We start from the raw sequence: 16,743 nt of genomic DNA, 5'->3' as shown, positions 1-16,743 counted from the left end.
GCTGGCTGGAATTGTGGAAAGATTGCTCTTCACATGTTCAGGACATCTTGGCATAAAGCAGGAAACCACCCATGAGGAAGACCCATTCCTCTAAATGGAAGAGATTTTCCATATGGGCAACCCAACACAATCTAGTTCTTGACTAGGCCTTGATACTGAAGATTCTGGATTACTTAATTGCAATTGAAATATTCTGGACTCTCCTTCAGTTAGATGAAGGGTCATCTGATGATGATATCAGCGTATTGCCCTCTAATACAGTTGCTTTTGATCTTCTCCTATGTGACAATATTGACGTTCCTTAGGGGCGTGATTGATGTACACTTCCTCACTGGGAACAGAGCCTACCCCAAGATGAGACCTCAACATTGCTCTCCTGAAGCTAATGGAGTCCTCTTCTGAGCCCTCAGAGAATGCCCTGTCTGCTATCTGACCCCTAAAATAGTCTTTCTGGTGGCTATCACCTCAGCCAGGAGAGTAAGTTAGTTTCAGGCACTCAGGGTTGAATTTCTATATACAGTGGACATATGAGACCTCATCCAAAGTTCATTCCCGAAGCAGTATCTGAATTTCACTTCATTCAAGTAATCAGCTTACCTATATTCTTCCCTAAATCATATTCCACACACAGGGAAAAGAAACTGCACACCCTGGAGATACCATGCTCTATGCTACTACATGGACAGGACTAAATCTTTCAGACTGCCCCCATGCCCATTTGTGGTGATAGCCGGTCACTCTAAAGGCCAAGGCATTTAATCTTAATGGACTGTTGTCTTAATGGACTATTGAGTGTATCACATTGTGCTACCAGTTGGCAGAGATACTGCCCCCACTGTCCACCAAGGCTTTACCACAGTTCAAGCAACATCCTGTTCCTGTTTCTGAAATTTACAATACTGCTATGTAGAGTAGTCCAGTGATGTTTGTAACCATTAAGTACTGAACTTGTCTGCTAGAACCAATGCCAGATTTGGGAGAGCATTCTCTCTCTCTCTCTGCCCTAATGTAGATGGAGATATACCAGTATACTTTATTTTAGTTTGGGAATCAGAATAAATGCCTTTATACTTGTATAACTGCATACACAGTAAAGGGGTGGTTTCCACTTTAACTATGCCAGCAAGGTTAAAGCAGAAAATTTTTAAGTGTAGACAAGCCCTTATTTCTGTTTTAAACCAACTATATTTTGGTTTAGCAGCTTCATTAAGTTGATTTGGAACAGGTTTAGGCTAAACTGAAACAAGTCACTCTTAAAATGAAATAATTAACTGAAATAAGCATCCACACAGTAGTTTGCACCAATTTAACTAAAATAATGCAAATTTATATACACAGATCCTTACTCTAGATGTTTTCTTAATTCTTGCCATATCCTCAGTGGTTAAGGAGAACAATCTTTTATGTAATTGAAAATTGTTATATCCCTCCTCAGTCTTCTCTTCTCCAGACAGAACAAACCCAATTTTTTCTATCTTTCCTCATAGGTCATGTTTTCTAGCCCTTTAGTCATTTTTGTTAATCTCCTCTGGACTTTCTCCAATTTGTCATCTTCTTTCCTGAAATGTGTCGAGAACTGGACACAATACACTAGCTGAGGCCTTATCAGCATGGAGTAGAGTGGAAGAATTGCTTCTTGTGTCTTGCTCTTACAACACGCTTGCTGATACATCCCAGAATAATGTTTGCTCTTTTTTTGTTTTGTTTTGTTTTTTTTTTTGTTTTGGCAAGTGTTACACTGTTGACTCATATTTAGCTTGTGATCCACAATAATCTCCAGATCCCCTTTCCACAGTACAGGAGAACCTCAGAGCTATGAACACCGGAGTTACAAATTAACCGGCCAACCGCACACCTCATTTGGAATCAGAAGTACACAATCAGACAGCAGCAGAGACCCAAAAGAAGCAATACAGTACAGTATTAAACATAAACTGCTGAAAAAAGTAAAGCAGCATTTTTCTTCTGCGTAGTAAAGTTTCAAAGCTATATTAAGTCACTGTTCAGTTGTAAACTTTTGAAAGAACCATACTTTTTGTTCAGAGTTACAAACAACCTCCATTCCTGAGCTATTTGTAACTCTGAGGTTCTACCGTACTCCTTCCTACGGACTCATGTCCCATTTTGTATGTGTGCAATTGCTTGTTCCTTCCTAGGTGGAGTACTTTGCATTTGTCCGTATTGAGTTTCATCCTCTTTACTTCAGACCATTTCTCCAGTTTGTCCAGATCATTTTGAATTATAATCCTATCCTTCAAACACTGGGACAGCTGCAACACCTCCCAGCTTTGTATCATCCACAAACTTAATAAGTATACTCTCTATGACATTATCTAAATCACTGATGAAGATATTGAACAGAACCAGCCCCAGACCAATCCCTGTGGGACTCATTCCATGTGCCGTTCCAGCTTGTTTATGAACCACTGATTACTATTCTAAGTCATAGTAATAGAGTCTAAGGGACCACCAAATAGTCTGACCTGTATATTTCACAGCCCACCAGCACTACCCTGCACCCACACACTAAACCTAACAACTGAAATTAGGCCTAAGTATTACAGCCCCCAGGCAGAGAATAAAAGGGACTGAGGTGCACCGGCGGTCAAGGTTTATGCAATGGCAGGAAAATGATTAAGTGAGAGATATCCAGATAATGCCAGCAAATAACCGGCACCCACATGCTGTAGAGGAAGGTGAAAAATCTTCAAAGTCACTGCCAATCTGATCTGAGGAAAAATGTCTTCCGGACTCCAGATATGTGTGTGAAGTGTGTTTTGAGCCAGATTATGACTTGTGAATTTGAGAGGCTAGATTGTGATTGTTTAAAAAAAAAAAAAAAGAAAAAACAAACCATACACAAACACACTGGACACCAGAGGTTTTTGCTCTTTCAAATTGGTTAAATTATAACTTATTCCTCAACGAGTGCAGATGCTTTTGATGTCTTTGAAGAAATATGTTTTAGAACTAACTTTATTATTAAGCGTTTTTTAAAAAAACATATGCTTCATATCCAATTGATAAGTTGAAGTAATAGACTGGATTTTGGAGTGATACTCTATATAAAGATGTATATAGATAGCCAGATATATATAATGCAATTGGTACACACGTCCAATGAAAATAGAATGTTGCATTTGCATAGTTGCCATTTCCATTAATTGAGATAACTCAGAAAAAATCAAAAGTAAATGTTGCAAAACATTTCTTACAAAAAACAAAACAAAAAACAAGTGTAACCTAAGTACAAGTATGAACAATTTTAGTCCAAGGGGATAACTTTTTCACAAGGTTAGAAGGTAAGAAGAGAGGCTTGTAATAAGTTCCTACATAGGCCTAACTTTAGCATTTTTTAATAATTGAGGTGTAAATGCTTCTGTGGCTTTTTTAGTTTGAATGATTGCAGATCTATTTAAAATTTCCATATACAAAGAAATATGTTTACTTACCAAATGTTCTGTGAAAGTCTCTCTCTCTTTAGTAGGTTCACACTGACCTAGTTACCTTCCCTGCTAGATTTGGGATTATATGTTCATTTTTGGTGATGTCACTTTATCTTTATTAAAGGAACAGACAGTTGAGGGTGTCAAAAACAGTTATGCATCTTTAGTGAAGTACTTGTATGTCAATCAGTGGGAAGTTTAATATCTTGGAATCCTGAGCTATTCAAAAGGCTACAGGTGTTAAATACTGGTTCAGAAATCCAGTAGTGACTTTGTTTGAGCAGAATACAGTTCTGGGCAAGTAACTTTTCTTTTCACAACACTTTTTGAAAGCTTACGGGAAGGGATATGTCTAGTTTTAGAAAACAGGAGGAAAAAAAAACATAAACTTGTACTTTAAATTGCATTTAAGCATAGTTTGAGTGCATTGTTTGCAGCTATCTTTTTATGAACACGAATTCGTGACAGCAGTAATATGGAAGCACAAAATCCTAGATAATAGGCCAGTTTCAATTCTTATTTAATACTAGCTTAAAAAAATCTAAGAAGCAATTTGAATATAAAAGCAAAATGTCTAAATATTAATTAGTAAATGTTCTTCCTTGGATTATTAAAACAGGAATTTGGAAAACTTTTTATTGCATTGAATTTCCACATGTTCATCACTTACACATTTTGACAAGATGTCTGTGAAAGTTTAGTAGATATGTCTATTTCTTAAATAAGAGTAGAAAAAGACTGCTAAATCATACCTTCCTTTTATTTTTTGTTGATCAGGTTAGAATCAACTTCTCAGTAGTGAATGAGAGGTGATAGATTGAGTGGTGGTAGGCCAGGAAGGGCCATAAAATTGAAGACTTGTAATTTGTTCAAAGTGATAATGAAGGGGGAGTCAATAGGGGAATGATAAGAAAGAGGTGGCATGATCAAAGCAATGGGCTAGGGAAATGATCTTCACTGTAGCATTCTGAATGGATATGAGTAGGGCAAGATTGCATTGTCAAAGCCAGAGAAGAAAGTGGTGGTAATCGAGACTCAGGATGAGAGCCTAGACACTGTCTGGATAGGAAAGACGGTATTTTAGAGATGTTCTGCAGAAAGAATGAGCAAGATTCAGATATAGCTTGCATGTGAAGACCTAGAGAGAGGCCCAAGTTGAAGATGATGCCTAGGTTACAAGCCTGAGTGACAGGCAGGATAGTGGTGGTGTCACAGTGATCAAGAGAGGACATTGCAAGCTGGGTTTGAGGGGAAGAGATTAAAATCTGTTTTAGCCATATCGAGCTTGAGCTGATGACTAGATATCCACAAGGAGTTGTCGGAGAGGCAGGCCTAGGTTTTAGTTTGGACAGGAGACAGGTGTGGATCAGAGAGGTAGATCTGAGAGTTGTCAGCATATATATTGGTAGTTGAATTTGTGTTTGTGGGTGAGATTACCTAAAGATAAAGTGTAGAGGAGGAAGAGAAGGGGACCCGAAGGCAGAACCCGGTGGAGACAGAAAGCTTAGGGTGAAAGGGCAGTAGCTGGAGAAGCAAGTGGAGACAAGGGTGGGATTTTTTAAGATGATAGAAAGTAAAATATGTTGTACTGAGGGGAAAGAGCCAGAGGAAAGTCGGAGGTTAAGGGAGGGGCTCAGAGTATGTTTGAGGGAGATCAGGAGATGGGGTAAGGTCACTGAGACAAATGGAGGGGTTAGAAGAGAAGAGCAGATGAAAAATTTGCCTCTGTGACAGGGATGAAGGTGAGAGTTGTTGGAGGCAAAGTGGGGAAGGGAAGGCAAGTTGAAGGGAGGAGGAAGGTCACATATTTTGTCTATTTTGTTTTGGAAGAAATTGCCAACATCCTGTACAGCAAGACTCCTGGAGACAGGAAGAAGTGAGTGAGAGTTTGAGGAGTGAGTCAAAGGCAAAAATACAGCTGACATTGTGGGCATGGGATTCAATAAAGTTGAAATAGCAGTTCTTCCAGTAGTATCCCTGTGGGTGCTCCATTTTAGATGTGCACGCACCCATGTACCTTTGATCAGAGATTTTAGTTAGGCAGTGCCGTTTGGCCTGTTCATGCAGTCCAGCCCCCTTCATGCCCTGCACTGAGGATATATAGATCTGCACAGGCAAACAGTCCTCAGTTCCTTCTCAGCTGCTCTGGATATCTAACATGCCTGCATTGTGACTAGCATTACTGTTTTTGTACTTTAGTTGGTTTAGTTTAGTTAGCAGTAGTAGTTTATTTAACCTGGTAGTTATTTTAGAGAGGTTTTTCATGTGATTACAACCTCCGCCTCCTCTAAAGGGAGCTCCTCGGGAGTGGTTCTTGCCATGGTATGCTAGGATCCCTGGAATTCAAATGTTGCCTCTCCTGCTGGGAATCCATCCAGGTTAGTGATGGACACTCTTAGTGCCTCTGCTAAATGGGAGACACTCACATACCCGCAGCGTGCAAGATCTGCATCTCTTTTAAAAGCTGATCAAGGAAGAACAGAGAAATTAAGTTTAGGCTCCTGATGGAGCAAGCTCTGCAACCAGCCTCGAATCTGGATACAGGGAACCCTACTGTACACTGGCCTCCAAATTTTATTAATGCCCAATCAATCGCTGCTTTTTGGTCACCAAGATCCTCAACAAAGAACAACACGGTAGGTAGTGACTAAATTAAAAGAAAATAACTTCTAGCTCTCCTAGTAGAAAACTTCCAAAAAGAGCCAGGTCACTTCAGAGACCATGTGCTCCAGAGACTGCAGGTCCCCACGGAGGCTCCAAGCTGCTCCGGAACTGGGAGCTCTTTGAAGACTTCCAGTTCTTTGAAACACCATTGTACCAGTCATACCTCAGTACTGAAACCAAACCAGCTATTGTTGAAGCATGATGAATCTAGCAGAGACTCCATTCTATTTCACAGAAACATGGTACATCTTCTTACTTCCTCCGGTCTGTATCTGAATGAATATCCCAGATTGTCTGCACCTGTATAATAGAAGCTGTCTGTTGTCGGTACTGGAGTCATCTGATAGGCCTTTGTCTCAACAATCAGTGCCTTTGGTACCTGTCCCATCTTCCAAGATGGAGCCACCAAAGCAGGCAGTTCCCTTGGTAGTGACACCGACTACTGCAGACCCTTGACTGATTTAAAGTAATTTACACCCAGTTCCATAAGAATTTAGATATTCTAGAGACTGTTATGTCAGATGAGCTGGAATCCTCCTTGTTAATCGGTACCAAGCAATTGTCAGTACTGTGATCTATTGGGTCACCAAGACCATATCTTTCACTAGTACATCCTAGCTCTTCAGTACCAACTGCATCAGACAGGCAGTTGCATTCACCTCAGGCATCTGCTCCGCTATTGGATTGTCAGGGATGATTCCTCAGATTCCCAGATTGTTGTGGGAATCCCCTGACTGTTCTACAACAGGCATTCCCCCATCTTTCTACTATGAGATTGAACTCTCAGGGACAGTCTCATACCCCTCCTTACTGTTATGACCAGGGTTGGATGCCATCTCCTTTGCCTTGTGGTCCACCTCAGTGCCCGTATTTGGATCTGTGGGCTGTTTACTTCTCAAGTTCTCAAAGCCTCCCAGTTCCTCCCAAAGGGACCATGGAGGGAGATGTGCCTCGGTCTCATTACTCCCTCCTCAACAGCCTCAGGAGAAGTCTTTTGAAGACCAGGAAGCTAGAGTGGACAGGGAAGACACCCTGCAAACTAATATTCCATCATCCTCACTAGATGAGGCCATAATTCTGCCTACACCTTCTCTCGCTGATGACTAAGCAGTTTCAGGAGTTGATGCCACTACAAGAGGTCCAAGAGTCCCAACATAAGCTTTTAGACATTTTACTTGCAACAGCTTCTGGCAGGATGGCTCTACTAGTGAATGAATGTTAGTGGATCCCACAAAACAAGCTGGCACGCAATACCCACTGGCAAATGGGTGGACAAAAAATATTACGGACTGGTAAAATAATTCAGATCCATGCTTCTAGAGCAGATGCTTCTGTTGCCAATGCAGTCTTGTTTTCAGTGTTAGATCTGACTTAGAAGCTCCCACTTTCATCAAGGGATACTGCTCAGGAGTCGCCTGTAGTGGAGCATCCATAGGGACACTTTTGAAGGAGAGATTACTCTCCTTGGGCAATAACTGGAGTTGTTTGAGATGTGTGTGCCTGAGAGTCTCTGCTACCTGTCCTCCTTCCCCTCTGCTTTGGAATCTTGTCTGTCAGGATTTCACAGTAGGGAAGGAATTGAGGGCAGTTTCCCCATGCAATTTTTTATCCTCAGTACAGTCCACAAACAGCACCAGAGTGCATGTGCAGGCTGAATAGGCACTGCCACCAAAAATCTCCTATCAAAGGTGCATGGGTGGAGCATCCAGAGACCCATATCTTGGAGAACTCGAGTTACGACACAAGGGAAGTAACCTCTCCTTTTGTTGAGAAGATGGCAGAACTCATAGTGAAGAGAACAAATTTGTAGTGGAGGAAGTCAGCCTGGTCATGGGATTTTCACTAGAGATGCTCTGCAGCATGAGAGCCGGAGCAAAGGAAGCAGATATCGGGGGTGAACCCGGGCTTGGGGATTGGCAGAGCAGGTTTTGTGGTGGGAGGGAGTGGCAAAAAGATCCAGGGTATAAGAAAATGAACCATGGAGAGTCAACAACCACATCAGTGGAAGAAAGGAAAGAGAGGGCTGAAAGAAGAAAAGTCATAAATGCTGAGGGAATGAAAGTCATGAAAAGTCTAAGTGATAGGATGTGAGGAGGGCAGGGCTGATGGGCAATGCTAAAAACGAACAAGTAAGTAATGGTTGGAGAGGGGAACTCAGCAATAGCGATTGGAGAGCAGTGCTTGTTGAAGACCCAGTCAAGTGAACAGCCCTTTTGTGAATGGGAGCGTTGAACCAGTTAGCTTTCTGTTTGTCTCCACAGATTTTCACAAGTACAGTTGCAGTAATTGTGTTTGCAAAAGTATGTATTGTACATAAGCTTTTCAAAATTGTACTCTGAAAGAGCCACTAGAAGTTAGTTATGCAAGTACTACATTAGTTACTTACTATTATAATTTATCTTCAAGTATACTAGAATTTGAATTTTTTAAAATGCTCAAATGGTTGAATGATGCATTGTGATATGATAGAATATCTTTCTAAGTATACTACCTAGCTAGTTTTAATATATCCAAAAATGCCTGCCTTCCTCTCTGTGATTTATTTTTCTTGCCCAACCTATGTAATACTGCAGCTGTAACATTTCAATTCACTAATTATTTTAACTATATTAACTGCTTTTGTCATGACTCTAATTGCTTCTATTTACTACACAGAAATTTCAAGACATTGAAGAAATGCATCTCCTTCATATGAAAGAGATTGTAGAATCATTGTCAAATACTGTAAAAGAAATTCATTTACAAATAGGCCAGGTGAGTTTATTTAAATTTATGTTTATATTAATCTGACTATAAATATTTTTAGATTTGTTTCTTAGATTATGAAAAGTCATATCACTTATTGTGTCAGCAATGATTGCCAGTTTTTGGTCCATGACATAGACTTGTCTTCCACTAGAAAAAGTAGAGATGTGCCAGCAAAAATTTTTTCCTGTAACCTTATGGTTCACTTTATGACAATACAAGCTATGAAATTCAAATGTATAGATGCCACAACTATTACAGTACATTACTCTTTTGCCTTTGTATGACTTCTTTATTACTTCCAATTGTGTAGACACACGTCTTAATATGTAGGAGCAACATAACCAGGGAACTTTGAATTTTATAACTTTTGAGCATAAAATCACAGTCTTTATGTTGCATATATCTGTGGCTTTATTCTTGAGTGATTGCATGTTGCAATAAACACACTGGGCCAAATTAATAGGTAATATAAATGGCTGTATAAGGTACATGTGACCAAGTAGGTATAAATTATACTCTGAATAGGGTGTGTAGGGTTTTAGCAGGAAAACAAACAAGAGGGTATACATCTTTCTGTTTGTTTTTTCTATTACAGCCTTGTACTCCCATTCTCTCAGTATGTAAATTACACCCACTTACTGAGGTGTAAATTACACCAGTGTTTAAATCACTTCTAACTTTGGCCCACTGATTGCATTTATTTGTGTCCTCATAATTGTTATAAATTGAAGTACATTCCTTATGTGCTTATACTTAATACATGTATGTGATGGATAGCTGCACTCGGTGTACGTGTAGAGCCACGAGGGATATCATGCATTGTTCAGGATTATTCAGGGGCAGTATACACATTTCACTGAGGATGTGTTCCTTTCAACCAGTATTCTTCAGTCTGGCAAAGTACTCATTCCTTATCCAAAAGTATATAATGCTAATATTTCAGTTACTTTTTTAGATAGTTCAATCTTGATAAAAACAAAATGTTATCTATATTCTGAAAACTAAACTAAAACTAAAAAGAAGCAAAATTGAATTTTATCAAACTTTGCAGCCAAACCTTATTTTTAGACTGAGAATAAGTATGAGAAATTAAGACACAATAGCATCTTAACATAAATGTACCTCATTACCCATAATCACAGTTTCAATCAAGTTTCTGTAAGTTGCTGTTCTCCTTCATGACTTCTAAATTCTAATGTTGTTTTTTTAACCAGATTCATATTTGGAAGGCTCTGTAAAGAATGCAGGTTTGGTTGATATAGAAATAGGATTATAGGTAGATAAGGATGAATCTGAATAAGATGATAGTACTTTACAAAGAGGTCTGGGCTCTCACGTTGTTCCCCTTAGTATACCTATGCCATAGGAATTTTAACAGAAGGATAATATCTAAAAGGTCAACATTGTGTAGAAGTTCAGTATTCAAGATGGTATGTGTTTTTGAGGCATGAAAATATCAAATGTTAAATGATTGATACTCTCAGGCAAATAGGGTTATGTTTTTTTAATTTCTGGGCAGTTATCCTCCTGTGTCTGAAGACCATTGAAAAGGCTTCTCTTTCAGTACCTGCTCTGGATAAGTTCTGCAAATTATGAATAAACTTTGGGTGTTCAAAATTGATTTCTTCTTTACTTAAACGGTATATTTCCACCTCTGGACTTCCATATTCTTCATTTTAAGGACTATTTAAATACTTTGTCTAATTGACTGTACCAGGTATTAGTGAAGTGATACAGGAACTGACTATTGAGAGTCCACTGGTTATGGCCTTAGTCATTCTGGAGAGAATGAATCAGTCTTTTAATTTTTAGAAAAGGAGGAAGGAAGGGGATTATCCCTGCTTTTAGACAATTGTCAGTGCTCTGGTTAAAAACCACTATAGTTAAAAAAGCCTTCTGTGATAAATGAAGGGGGCGGGATAGCTCCCTTTTATGGACCCCGCCAGCCAGTTAGCTATTCTCTACCCCCTTTACCTGTAAAGGGTTAAAAGTCACTGCTATGCATAAGTAAAAGGACGTGAGTGCGCACCTGGCCAAAAGAGCCAATGGGAAGGCTAGAACTTTTTTAAATTGAACAATAACTCCCCTTTTGTCTGTCTGTCATTCTTGGGGAGAGGTAGACTGGGCTGCAACTATGCTGTAAGAAGCTTGGGGCCAGGTATGAAAAATCATCAGTATCCTACCTAGAAACTACTCATTTGAAACCCCAGATATGTAAGTAGATCAGGAAATGTCTAAGAAGATGCGATCAGGTTTATCTCCATTTATTTCTTTATGGCTTGTGGAGTCCTCTGTGCTAACCCAACGTGCTTTTTGTTTGCTTGTAACCTTTAAGCTGGATCTCCAGAATTTATTCTTGATGCTTAATCCTTGTAACTGCTCTTTTTAAATCTAACAATAGCCTAAATTCCCAAATATATTTTTCCTTTTGTTTTTTTAATAAAAATTACCTTTTTTAAAAAACAGAATTGGATTTTTGTGTCCTAAGAGGTTTGTGCACATGTTGTTTAAGTAGCTGTGGCAACAGCTGATTTCCTTTGTTTTTCTTTCTCAGCTCTTCCCCGAGGAGGAGAGGGGGTGACAGGGCTTGAGGGTACTCCACAGGAAGGAATTCCCAAGTGTGCCTTCCTGGGTTCTCAGAGGGGTTTTGCACTTGGGTGGTGGCAGCATTTACCAATCCAAGGTCAGAAAAAAGCTGTAATCTTGGGAGTTTAATACAAGCCTGGAGTGGCAAGTATTAATTTTTAGAGTCCTTGTGGGCCCCCACCTTCTGCACTCGAAGTGGCAGAGTGGGGAATCAGCCTTGACACCTTCTTTGATAGTTGATCTTCCAAATTTTCATTCACTGTTAAAATTAGCTTTTATATCAGTGCTGTTGGAACACATAATCAATAGACTGAATGAAAACCAGGATACATTTTTTGTGAACGTTTTCGTGATAATTTTTTCCCTTTTTGTCCAAATTTTAAGTTTCAAATTGTTTGACCAGCTCTGATGATCAGTTATGCAAAAAGCTTGTGCATTTTTGTGTATTTGAAAAATTTCAGTCAAGTTTAGAACATGTCGCAGTACAGAAACTACAGTGAGAATAAAAAGTGATTTACTAATAGATCCAGATGTAAATGCTCTGCTCTTGCTTCTTTTGCTTAATTAGCAGCATTCCATACAATGGATCATAGTAATCTCTTAAAACATTTATCCCCAGTATGGCTGCAGTTTTCTATTTCATGAATCTCAGCGCAATTTCATCTGGGTCTTTATCATTCTAATTCTGCAACCTTTATTATTATTATTATTTGCTGCTTTTTACTTGCTATGTGCTTCTATTTAGATCAGTTTTAAGGAGGCATATTCTGCGTATTTTTAGTTGCACAAATGTTGCTGACATATATATTTCAAAGAGATTTCTTGTTCTTTTTTCTCCATGAGCAGATACTGGTTCATAGTGTTTATAGTTACCCAGTTCAGTTATCTCTTGCATTTAGGACAAGAGTATGTATATATCAGAAAGCAAATTTGTCTGTTGGTTATAGTAGGGGACTGGAAGTCTGGAGACCTGGATTTCATTCCCAATTCTGCCCCTTGACTTTGTGAGACCTTAAGAAGATAATTTCACCTCTGTTTCCCAATTTGTAAGATAGACATAAAACCCATACTTGTAAAAAAAACTCTATCTTCAGATAAAATACCCCGTAAGTACAATATTCTGGGGGTGATGGTATTTATTGGTGTCAGTCATCCGTCTTGAAAGACAGTGGTGTAAGAGTCAGTAGTTCAGTTACTGTGTGTCATGCTGTCGCATTGCAAGTGGCTAAAATGTCCAAATCTTGAGCGATAGTCCTTGCCCCAAATAGTGCAGGCGTAAGGCTCCAGGTCAGAGAATGAATCCGGCACACTACTAGCTTTTGAGGCCAGCAGCGCTTTCCTCTTCACTTTCCTCTCTCCATGTATTATTTATTGGTTATTTATTACCACCATAACATTTGTAGCTTGTTCTTTTAATCTTTAGTATAATGGATGTTTCATTTCACCAGTGTAATCCAAAATGAAGTCAGTGGTATTATGTTTTATTTCATTTTCGTATGGTTGAAAAATATGCAGGTGCTTTACTGAAATACACAAGATAAGATACCTGCTTTCAAGAACTTAACCTTTGTTTTCAGCAGTTATGCAATGAATGGGTGACAAATAGCATGAGGCGGAACAGTGTTTACAGTAGCAAGATTATGTAGTGACTGTTTTTGGCATGTGCCAACAGCTTATATTTCACAACTCTGCCACTCCCTGTGTTTTCACTCTTTCCTTGTACTGTGTAATCTTTGCCTCTGCTCAGCCATCCAAACATGCCAATAGTCTCTACCCATTTGTCAACTTCTCACGTAAACATCTCCTTCAACACAATTCCTTGCACATGTAACAGTCTCCCTCAGTTTATCTGTGAGGTCACTTTTGTCTCCTCCTTCAAATCCCTCAAGAGCAACCTCTGCTGTTCTGCTTAAAATAACACAGTCCAGCTGATAATGGGTATGTTGAGAAGCTCTTGAGTATAGTCAAGACACATAATGTAAATAGGTATGTAATAGATATCTAATGTCTATAAATATTACATTTAAAAAAAACTATTAAAAGAATATTAAAGTTGCCAAATCAAGCACTCAAAAAGTTAGGAAATTCAAGAATTAAGGTTGCTTGTACAACCTTAATTCAGCTCCCTTGTGCATTATGATATGTTTAATTATATGAACTTATGCTATTTTTTGAATAGAATCCCTGCCTCAGTTGGTGCACAGGATGGATGCCAGTGTGTTGTAAAGATATGTAAGGAACAAATTTTATCAAAATTCATCAAAACATTTTGCATTTACTGAATTACTAAACAAAGGAAGTATTATTTGCAGTTAGTGAAAAGAACTAATTGGTCCTGACCACCATCCCTTTCAAGATTTTAAAACTAGTAGATCTCATCTTCTCACACTTCATTTTTATTCATAGAATGGAAGAGGAAAAAACTTTCCTGCCTTTTCAGCTCAGTTGGTTTCTTGACTTTGAACAAACTAATCATCGAACTGAACGTTGAATAAATTGAAATGAAAAAAATATTTTCTCTGCAGCTGCAGAAGAGGCTACTGCTGTTAAAAGCTGTTTTAACTTCAGTCAACACTGATTTCAGGTGTTTGGTTAATGACTTCCACCAGTGCAGTGACTATCTTTAAAATTTGGCAGCAAGTTTTTAAAAATTAATTTCAATTTAAAAAAACATATTTTTAAACATTTTAATAGATTATTGTAAATCTTAACATTGTCATAATTTCAAGTTTATTTTTAAAGAGATTTGTTTAGAAAAAATCAAATTAAATTATTTTTTTAATTTTTTTTAGTCACCTATTTTTATTCAGCCAACTAATTGTATATTCCTCATTTTCAAGGTGCCCATTTTAAGATGCAGCAGTCTCATTTGCAGAACTGCTAAGCACTAACAGCTGCAACTGAAGTTAGTGGGCACTGTGTTATATAATGACTATCACCTGATTCTTCAGAGTCCTTAACATCACCATTTGGCGACCCAAAATTAGTGGACTCTTTTTTACCTTAATCTCTGAGCCTCAGTTCCCCATCTGTAAAATGGGCATAACAATAGACCCTCACAGGAGTGCTGTGAAAATTAATCAGTTAATGTTTAGTGAAGCATTTAAATGAGTACCATAACAAAGCCCATGAGAAAATTAATAATTATGTATTTAGAGCAGGGTTTTAATAGTGTGCAGTTAATAAGACATGGGGCCACACATAAACAGTGAGGATAAAACAAAATGTTGTGCAGCTGCTTATTTAGTGAGCACCATCTATTTTCTGCACTGAATGAGGCAGTGGGGTTCTGTTTAAAAAAAAACAAACAAATAAAAGTATGTGATCCTGTAATTAAAGACGGAATCATAAAACGTATACATAAGGATCCTGAATGAAAGTTGCACAAGCAACATTAATTCTGGACTTTTATATTTTGAGTGCTTGACTTTGCAAACTTAATGTGGTTTTAGCGTGCGTGCGTGTGTGTTTTAAAATGCTGTGGCTATTTTGTCTTGGAGCCTTGGGGTGGGGGACAAAGTAAATAGAGAACAAATGAGACATGCTGATGCTTTGTGCGGTAGAGAATGTTCCTTGCTATGTGTGTTTACAGCATGGAACGTAATGGGGCTTTCTGCCTGATTGGAGCCTACCACAATACATATAATAAATATCTTGTCCAATCTCTAAATAGGATTTTTAGCTAGGTGACTGTACTTAACCTGTAGTAATTTTAAAATTTTGTAAGCCTCAAATGTACTCCAACTTTTCTGGTATTTCATGTGTATAAATAATTTTTTTTTGTTCTTCGAGTATGTCTCTCTGTATAGCTCATTATATGTGCACATGAGCCTCATGCACCAGTTTGGATTTTTTTTAATAGGAATGTCTGTTGAGGTTGTGCACATGACCTGTACCACCTTGTGCTTTTGTAAAAGGGTGAAATGGCTGCAACCTTCCCTCTGTTCCCTCTTACTGCTTGTGGCAGTAAAATGGAACCTGGCAAGTGTCTTACTGCTACTTTCTCTGTGTTTCAAGCTCACTTTCTGTGCTATTTTGGTGAAGAAACTCTCTTCACGGTCCTTATCCCTTATGTTCTTTAATTTCTTTATTTTTCTTTTTTGAATGCCCAAATTAAACACAGATTACCACCCCCATCCCCGTACATCTCTTTATACTGTGAGACAAAGTGCCCCACACCAACTACCGTAGTGAACTCTAAACCCTCAGGGTTTAAACTCTCTATCATCTCTGATGGATTCATTCCCCTGGTCAATGGGCATAACTAGTTCCTATTGTGTCTGGGGAAGAACCATATCCCTGATCAGTGTTTGGTGTTGAAATCCTCCTTGTTGAGGATTTGCAAGTCAAGGCACTTACAGATGAAACTATACCCATTCGAGCATTCAATGCATGTCATCTCAGACCCAAAGGAGATAACCACCTACAAAGAATCGAAAGGGTCGTCCTCAGCGAGTACCCCTGGGAGCAGACACCACACCCTGGCAGTGACAGAAGGACAGGGGAAAATAACACCATAGAAATTGACCCTAAACATCTTACAATGGGGGCCTTTGGCACCGGCCACTGCTACCCTAGCTTCATCAACCCCTTCAGAGGAGATCTGAATCTAGGATCATTATCAGATGCCTCAGTCCTGCAGTGAAACAGAAGTTTACTGTCTGCTTTTCCTTTGATTTCCCCTGATTGCAGGGCAGCCTCCAAAACAAAGAGAGACAAACCTCTCTCACCATGATCATTCTCATAGTTTTATGCTGGCCAAGTTAGTTTTGTTTGACAAACCCAATGCAGAGATCAGTTCAGCCTCTGGTCCAGCTTCCGGTTCAACTGGACCTGATCTTGCCCAAAGCCACACTTGGCGACAGGAGAAACAAAATTGTTCACACTAGCTGTTCCAAGGATATTCCTTTTGTTATACTGACAGGACCAAACCATTATACTGACAGGACCAAACCATTCACGCTGCTGCACCAGTTGTTGATAGATACAGCTGGACATTCTAAACGTCAAGCCGTCACTTCACAGAGAATATTGAAGTGGATAACAATGCATCTTGCTGTGTTACTAGCTGACTTGAGTACCTCTCCCACTGAACATCAAGGTTTACTCCACAAGAGCAAAAGTAACATCCTCTGACTGCTTCAGGAATGTGCTGATAGCTGCGACTTATAAGATCATAATATGGACTAACCCACTAATTTTTGTCAAGCACTGTGGCTTGGGACATAGTGGCTTGGGTACTTGAATCACTGCTCAACTGATGTAGCTGAAACGTCTCATCCCCGCCATTCTGACATAC

The 16,743-nt window shown here is 39.0% G+C and overlaps 1 protein-coding gene across 3 annotated transcripts in view; it reads left to right on the top strand.

The window, feature by feature from the left end:
• The window catches only part of FCHO2 (FCH domain only 2), a 216,385-nt gene that overhangs the window by 68,179 nt on the left and 131,463 nt on the right, over positions 1-16,743 (top strand). For all 3 annotated transcript variants that reach the window (XM_024223692.2, XM_024223697.1, XM_024223703.2), the window contains one exon: positions 8,766-8,864. In XM_024223692.2, coding sequence (XP_024079460.1) covers positions 8,766-8,864 — 99 coding nt within the window. The remainder of the gene's footprint in view (positions 1-8,765; positions 8,865-16,743) is intronic.

The sequence above is a fragment of the Terrapene carolina genome, unplaced genomic scaffold (genome assembly GCF_002925995.2).
Source record: "Terrapene carolina triunguis isolate 2854851 unplaced genomic scaffold, T_m_triunguis-2.0 Scaffold69, whole genome shotgun sequence".
In the NCBI taxonomy this organism is placed as follows: domain Eukaryota; kingdom Metazoa; phylum Chordata; order Testudines; family Emydidae; genus Terrapene; species Terrapene triunguis.
The sequence above is the reverse complement of the archived record's forward strand: the minus strand, read 5'-3'. Positions and strand labels throughout refer to the sequence as shown.